The sequence below is a fragment of the Perognathus longimembris genome, chromosome 21, assembly GCF_023159225.1.
Source record: "Perognathus longimembris pacificus isolate PPM17 chromosome 21, ASM2315922v1, whole genome shotgun sequence".
NCBI classification, from domain to species: Eukaryota; Metazoa; Chordata; class Mammalia; order Rodentia; family Heteromyidae; genus Perognathus; species Perognathus longimembris.
Window position 1 is genome coordinate 2072746 of NC_063181.1, and position 7936 is coordinate 2080681.

At 67.5% G+C, this 7936-nt stretch overlaps 1 protein-coding gene across 1 annotated transcript in view; it reads right to left on the minus strand.

Annotated features, from left to right (window-relative positions):
* Positions 1–2844, minus strand: part of Csmd1 (CUB and Sushi multiple domains 1) — an 874507-nt gene extending 871663 nt beyond the window's left edge. Inside the window, 1 exon segment of the mRNA XM_048330750.1 lies at positions 2534–2844. Coding sequence (XP_048186707.1) covers positions 2534–2627 — 94 coding nt within the window. The 5' untranslated portion in view covers positions 2628–2844.
* Between the last annotated feature and the right edge of the window lie 5092 nt (positions 2845–7936).

Genomic DNA, 7936 nt, shown 5'->3' on the forward strand with positions numbered 1-7936 from the left:
ATTTCTCTTGCGATGACTAAGACGATGTGATGTTTTTGAGGAGATAACACATACTGGGGGGGGGGGGGGCGGTAATCATGCAATTAATAGCCCCAAAGAAAGAAACCAACATCTCGGGGTCTCTGGTTCTCCCAACACTTCACTGAGGAGCAGAGGTGATCAACTAAGGCTGACGATGCTCTGGTGCCCAGGAGAACAGGTTCCAGTGACTTCTACCGCCTCTCACCACTAAGCAAACAGGTCACAAGTGGTGCTGGGGCATCACACACTCTGCCTGCCTCCCCCCAGCACCAGGGGCCCCGGGGCGGCCAAGGCCTGGCCCCGAGCCCTCGGCCAAGCCCCGTTCTTTCTGCCCCCTTCCCTTTTTCTTCGCTTTCTCCTCCTCCTGCTGGGAGCCAGGCTGCTGGCGGGCGCCCCCGGGACGCCCCGGACTCGTGGCCAGCCCCGCTGCCCCCGCAGAGGGCCGAGCTGTCCACGCAGCCTTGCTGGGCCAGGAATGGCGACCTCGCCGCTGCTGCCCTAGGGCACCGGCGGGGAAGGTGACGCCAGGGGCGCGGGCGGGGGAGGCGGCGCCGGGCCCGGGGCCGGTCCGGGAGGAGGCGGCGCGCCCTCGCGGGGGCGCCCAGCCCGAGTCCCGACCCCGTCCACGCCGGGGCGCGCGCGCCGGGCCTGGGAGCCGGGGAGGGGGCGCGCGCGGGCCCGGGCGCGAGCTGCCCGGCGGGGCCCCTCCAGGCCCAGCAGCCCGAGCACCTGCTGGAGACCGCGCGGCGCCGGCTCGGGGCCCCGCCGCCCGCCCCGCGCCCCGCGCCTCCTCCGCGCCCCCGCCCGCCCGCCCGCCGCCCGCGGCCGCCCACCGCGCGGGGCGGGAGCCGCCCGCACACACCACACGTGTGCGGATTATCAAGCAGCCCAGGCCGGCCGGGCCGCGGCCGTCTCCACGCAGCCACCTCGGCTAATTGCGGGGGAAGGGACGGGGGCCGCGCGGGCGGCTCCGGGGAAGCCGGGGCGCGCCCAGGCCGGCCGGGGGCCGCGGGGGGAGGCGGGCGCAGCCCCGCTCCGGGAGCGGCTCCGAGCGCGGGGCGCGGGCGGGAAGTTGTGCGGAGTTGTGCGGCGGGCAGGTGTCTCCCCGCCGGCCGGGCCGGGCACGCCCCTGCGGCCCCTCGGGGCACACTGCGCCCCCCGCCCCCCCCACCCCGCTCCTTCCGCTCGGCGCGGCCAGCCGGGTCCTGCTCGGAGGACGGGCTGTGAAGCCCCGGAGCCAGGCGGGGGAGCCGGCCAGCGGGGCCCGGGGAGCCGGGGTGCTGGGAGCAACCTCGACCCACCATGCGCGGGGGGGGGGGGGGGGGGGGTCGGGGGCATCCCACAAACCTCCCCTGGGAGGGCAGATGGGGGGGTGGGGGGGTCATCCCACAAACCTCCCCTGGGAGGGCAGATGGGGGGGCCTGTGAGGGCATGGGGGGTGGGAGGAGTCACCCCACAAACCTCCCCTGGGAGGGCAGGTGGGGGGGGTCGCGGCCCGGTGCCAGCTCTCCTCCGGCCCCAGGAGCAGCCCCCCCCGCCTCTCCAGGCGGATCTGGAGTCCCCCCCCCCATCCCTTTCCCCATCGTCCAGGAATCTGGCCCGGGGAGGGCCGTGGCGGGGGGGGGGGGGAACGCGGTGGAGGGGGGCACGGGGTCGCGAACGGCTGCGTCCCCCCCCCCACGCGGAAGCCGGGGTCTGCACGAACACATCTTCCCCAGGACGCGAAGGCGGCGCCGGGGTGGGGGGGGGGGACACGGAGGAAGTGGAGCCCCGAGCCCGGGGCCGGCACTGTCCGGGGAGCCCCCTCCCCTCCATCTCAGCCCCCTGCGCCCCCTCTCCCCGCCGCCCGCGGAATGGGGGAGCCCGGCTCGGCTCCAGCGGGCGAGCCAGGGCCAACAGTCCCCAAGTCGCTCGGCGTGCGGAGGAGACCAAGTTCCCGGACCCCGCGGGCCCGGGCTCCGGGGAGCCGGCGGGACCCTCCGCGCCCGAGGCCCCGCCGGGGAGGCCGCTGGCCGGGAGCCCCGGCGCCTCACAAGTTGGAGGGCGCGAAGTCCGGGTCTGGGGGGCGGGGGGGGCGGCGAGTCGGGGCGCCCCGGAGGAGGCCGGCGAGGGGAGGCCGAGCGCGCGGCGGGCGGCGCCGCGGGGAGCACCGGGGCCGGTGCCCCACCACCCCCGGAGCCCCAACTTGCCAGGCCGGCGGCGCGGGCAGGTGCGCGGCTCCCACCCCGGAGAGGGAGGCAAAGTCCGGGGAACTGCCCGGCCGGCCTCGCCCCCGAGCCCCGCGCTCGGCGCCGCTTCTGCCCCCCCACCCTACCCCCCCACCCCCACCACCCCGCACACGGCCGGGAAACCGAGGCAGGCAGGGCGGGGGCTCGGCGCGGGGCGCGGGGGGAGCCCCGTCTCCGGCCCCGAGCCGCCCCCCGCGCTGGCCACCGGGCCTCGGGCCGCGTCCCCGCGCCACGTCCCCGCGCGGAGCGAGCGAGCGAGCGAGCCCGCGGCCCGGCTTGCTTACCCTTGGCTGCGGCGAGGGGCCCCGCGCGCAGAGCCGCCAGCAGCGGCGGCAGCAGCAGCAGGAGCGGCGGCCGGACTCCCGGACGCGCAGTCATGTCGGCGGCGGCCGGTCCACGCGCACCACGCCGAGGGCCGCTCGCCACGCGCCCTGGTCCGCCGAGGCGCCGCGGGGCTAAGCCCGGAGCCGGAGCCGGAGAGCCGCCCGCGGAGCCGGCGAGACCCGCCGCGCGCCCGACGCCTCCCGCAGGTCTGGGCGCCCGGCTCGCCGCGCTCTCATAGCATCGGGTCCGAGGCAGCGCCGCCGCCGGGCTGCGCGGCCGGCTCCGCGGGAGAGCCGGGGCTGGGGCGGGCGGGCCGGGGCCGGGCAGGGCCGAGCTCCGGCCGAGCCGGGCAGGCAGGCACCGAGGCGAGGCGAGGCGGGCCGAGGCGCGCGCGCGCAGCCGGGGAGACCGGGCGAGGAGGCGGCTGGAGAGCGGGCGGGCGGGCGGGCGGCGAGTGGGAGCCGCGGGAGGGGTGGGGGAGGAGAGGCCGGCAGGGGAGCGCGCGGCGGGCGGGCGGGCGGGGAGCGCAGGGGACGGGCTGCGCCGCCGCGGCGGCCGGGCTCCGCCACCTTCCCGGGCGGGCGGGCGGGCGGGCGAGGGGAAGAGGCTGGGCACCGCGCAGCCCCGACGCAGCCCAGCCTCGGGCCTAGGCGCCCCGCGCGCGCCGCGCTCCGCTCCGCTCCGTGCCGCCGCCGGCGCGTCAGCGCGCAGGCTGGAGCGGGGAGACTTGTTGGGCGCCCGGTGGGGGAAGCCCGAGCTGCGCAGGCGGGCGGGGGGAGAGCAAGCAAGGGCAGCTGAGCAGATCCGATCGATCAGGGCGGGGGGGGGGGGGGCTCCCCCGCGGGATCCGGCCCAGACCCCTGCCCAACTTAGAAAGCCATGCGGGTGCAAGGAGAAGGGGCGCAGGGTCACCCCCGCGAGGGAGATAACGGGCATCCTTTCCTAATTTTGCAAATTGTGAAGACTATCTGCAAGGAATTGCAAAGATGTCCCCACGTCTCCACGTTGGGGCCCCGGGGTGATCCACAGGCACACCCCACAGCCCAAAGGGGCTCAAAATCAGGAGGAGCTCCAGCCCTGCTATGGTGGTGTGGCCCCGGGGGTCAGCACGGTGGTGTGCATTCAGTGAAGCCAGCATCCGGGGTGCGTGGCCAGGAGTGCCTGTGTGGGTGGGGGGATCGCCAGGGGGTCCCCAGAGTGAGTGAGGGGGGGGAGCTCTAAAGCAGGTGTTCCCAGGAGAGGCTGTATGCACTCACTCCATGTGGGAGACCTACAAGCCTTGCCATACACATGACATGTTAGGGAAAGGCAGTAACTTAATAGAAAAAGAGAAACCGTTGCACGGGTTTTCCCAAGGGGACATTTAAAGGATTCACCATCCTAGGCAAGAAGGTTTAGATAGCTCCAGAGTCCGGGTGTGGGGGGGGGGCGGTTTGACACTGGGGTGTACATCTTATGAGAGGATTTCACTCCTTCCCAGGGATGCTCTACCCTTCCAAGAATGGGGGTGACTGGCTGGCGATGTGGAAGGGAAAGAGGAGCCATGTCTCCGCTCCGGGTACCGGGTCAGCGCACCAGCACTGGGCCCTTCCGAGTCCAGGGGATTAAGGACATTAACCGTTTATGAATGTGTTGTGTTCCTCCCGCATGGTCCCCAGATTCTCCCTGCCCCTGTGGCCTCTAGCCTACAGAAGAGTTTAGCAGGAGTCAAGCAAACGAACACTCCAGGCATGGAATGTAAGCACAGGAGCATGATTTCCTTAAGCTCTCCCCTGCCTGCCCTGGGCTCTGAAAAGCGAGGGGAGGGGGCGGCTTAGCCGGGCTGTGCTCCGGACATGACTTGGATTTTCCACAGGGCAGAATCCCATTTAGCCCTTGGTTATCTCCGTGGAGAGAATAGGAGGACAGAGTAGCTGGCTACAGAGTGGGAGTTCCCAGCAGGAGGCAGGGGAGGAAGGAGGCAGCAGCCTCTGCTCCTCAGTCTGGCCTGGGCCTGTGGCGGGGAGGACCTTGGTGGCCCCCGCCACTGAGGGCATGGACGGAGGTGCTTCTGGAAACACAGTGCTTCCTCCCAGCCCCTGGTCAGGAAGCAAAGCCCACCCCGCTGCCGGCCCTGGAAGCAGGGTCCTGTCTGCTGGCTGCCCCTCGTAATGACTTCTGTCACCAAGAAGGATGCCTGCCATTGAGAAGCATTCCCCACATCCAAGCTCCTGAGGGCTCGGAGTCACAGGTGACCTCCGGTTATTAGGGTGCCAATCAGGAACGTTGAGCGTCACGGGAGATGTCCGACGCCCAGGTCAGAGTTGCGACAGGGCCCCTGACGGATCGCCCCCTTCATCCAACCTGCAGCATGCTCAGACACCATTGTTTGAGGAAAAAGAAAATGCTCATTCTCCAGAGTGCAGAATCTGTCTGATTGAAGTCATGGAGCAGGCCGGCCTGCCGTGTGCTGCCGTTCACCGGGACATTTCCTGGGGCCGGGTCATGTATGAGGAGGCCATGGGGATCTGTGCCAGCCGCCTCTCCATCATAAGCACGAACTGGATGGAAAGGGGTGCAAACTAAGAGGAGTGCGTTCTGCATGGCGGTTGTGTAATATGATTGTATTCGTGAGTTAACGCTGGGATCCCCTCCCCCTCCCCCCACATACACCCAAGAGCTCAACCCCCCTCCCACCCCCGGCCTTGTTTGGAAAGCAATCGTGAGGCGCGGCTGCCATCTAGTGGCCGCCTTTTTTGCCAGTGTTTGCAGAGAAATGGGTGGTCCCTGGTCTCCTCTCCCTTCCTTCTCCACTCCCTGGTCCTCCGTGCATGCTGGGAAAGCCTCTCCAGCTGAGTCCTGCACCCGGGAGGCGAGCAGACAGTAGGTGGAGCCTCTTATTGGGACTTGAGGGGCCTTCCCCCCACTTCTGAGCTGTAAATGATGCCGAGTTCTGGGTGTCCGTGGGAATGCCCAGGTCTGCTGCCTCAAGTGGCGTTACCCCCGGGGTGCGTGTGCAGAAGCGCACGCTGGGGCACGCCTCCCCCCCAGGGAGGGCTGTGGGCTCCCCTGCGTGGCCTGAGGGGGTCTAGAAGGTGGCACCTCCACGCTGGGGCGTGGGCTCGGTTTCCCAACCTCTGCCTGCCTGCCGTCCACCAGGGCCCGCTGACCCCGGAAAGCAGCAGTCGTCACCCTAGGGGCCTCAGACCCGGCCAAGGACAAGCAGCCAAGAGCCGCCGCCAGAAAGGACAAGGAGAGGGGAAACCAAGGCCCGCTTGCTGGGCTGCCCCCAGAGCCGGCTCAGAGACGGCCGCGGAGCTGACCGGAGACGCGGCCACCGGCGAAGGGGGCCGAGCGGAGGGCACTGGGGATAAACGCACGCGGATTGCCTTTCACACGTAGCTCATTAGCCGCCAAGGCCGCGCGTGTGTGAAGGCCTCGGAGACGGTAGCGGGTTGCCGTGCTGGCTAGACGTCATCGTGTTTGGCTTCTCTACTGTTGTATTAGAAAAGAAGAATCGAGGGTTGGGGGGAATTCTTTCCTTAATAAAGAAAAGGGTTGCTGGGCACCAGTGGCTCACACATGTAATCCTAGCTCCTCAGGAGGCTGAGATCTAAAGATCGCAGTTCTAATTCAGCCAGAGCAGAAAAGTGCACGAGACTCTCATCTCCATTGAACCACCAGAAAACTACAAGTGGCGCTGTGGCTCAACGTGGTAGAGCGCTAGCCTGGAGGGGAAAAGCTCAGGGACTGCGCCAAGGCCCTGAGTGCAAGCTCTATGACCAATGAGAGAGGAGAGAGAGAGAGAGAGGAAAGAGAGACAGACAGACAGACAGACAGACAGACAGAGAGAGCGTATGTGTCAAGGAAGGTTCTTCCTGGGTACAAGGCCTTGGATGTCCATCAGTACTGCGGCCTTTCCTCTTCATCTCCTGCTCCCCTCCAGGGATGGGGCAGCCATGGGACCCGCAGGCAGTAGGCAGTGATACCCAGGTCCCAGCTCACTGGGGAACAAGGATGGATCATTCCCAGGAGTCCACGCTAAGCCCCACCCACCTGAAGGAAGAGCAAACACAACCGGAGGCCCAGGCTGCTTTGTACAAGAGCAGAAGCCCAGCCTGTAGGAGGCGCCACTGAGTTCTTCTCGTTCTTAAATTGTGATGCTAAAGGTGATCTGCTGAGCGGTGGGTGACGGTTCCACGAGTCAGGTAAAGGGTGCGATCTTTGTGGACGAGGCCCGCCCCCCTCTCCCTGGCTCTCTCCCAATTTTTCCCTCCCATCGGCACCACAAGCCGTGTAGTTCATTTTCAACAGTGTCCAGTGAGCAGCGCTGTGGCGTTGGTGCCCCGTGTCCCTCCATTTCTGCGCCCCCGTGGAGGACGCCTTCTTTGTCAGAGTCCACCGAGCAGGCTCCAGGGCAGACATTTCCTAGGTCACCACAGAGGAAACGGCCCTCCTAGGATCACTTGCAGCCATTGATTCTTGGAAACCTACAGAACGCTGTAACTGTTCGCGTTGGCTGGGTTTATGACTTCCTACTAAAGGAACGCCTTTTTATTATTTTATTCTTCTCTTTCGGTGATACCAGCATGGAGCCTGAACTCAAGGCCTGGTGCTTAGTAGGCAGGCGCTCTACCCCGGAGCCACATCCCCAGTCCAAAGTAATACCTTAAAAACTCAGACGCACAGGCGTGGGCCAGACGTGCTGGTGAGGTCCCTGGACCTGGCCACTTGGGAGGCAGAGACAGAGAGGAACGATGTTTATGACCAGCCCCAGGAAAATGTACGCAAGCCCCATCTCAACAAGCCAGCCAGGCCTGGGGGTGTGTGCGGTGATCTCAGCCCTGCCGGAGACATTGACAGACAGGCGTGCTTGCTCCGAGCCCGGCCCCCAGCAGAAAACAAACAAGACCCCCTCCAAAATGTGGGCAACGTGTAAAGCGGTCAGGGGTGTGGGGCAAGAGGCCGAGCGTGTGCTGACCAAGCACAAGACCCCGGGCTCACGCATGCAGGGAGACGTATGCACACACAGGCACACGCACCCACACCTTTAGATCTTAGGAAACCAATGTGACAGGTTGAACGGAGTCAGGATTCACCATAAAGACCCCTATGGGAAAGTTCGGGGAACTGGGAGTCCTCTCCCTGCAGAGTCCATCCGTGAGCGGGAGCAGCAGGTGCCGTCCACCTGAGGCCCCAGGAGGCGCAGGGGGAGGGGCCGCCCGGCCCCAGCGGGGCTGACAGGGCCGAGCTCAGAGGCATTCGCTCCCTGCAAGGCCTAGAGACACCGGGTCAGCAGGCCCGGGGGGTAAAGACGTCTGGAGCCGGGGTTGACCTCTCGCCCCCCCCCCCGCTTTCAACCCCCGACCCCCCACATTCCCAAC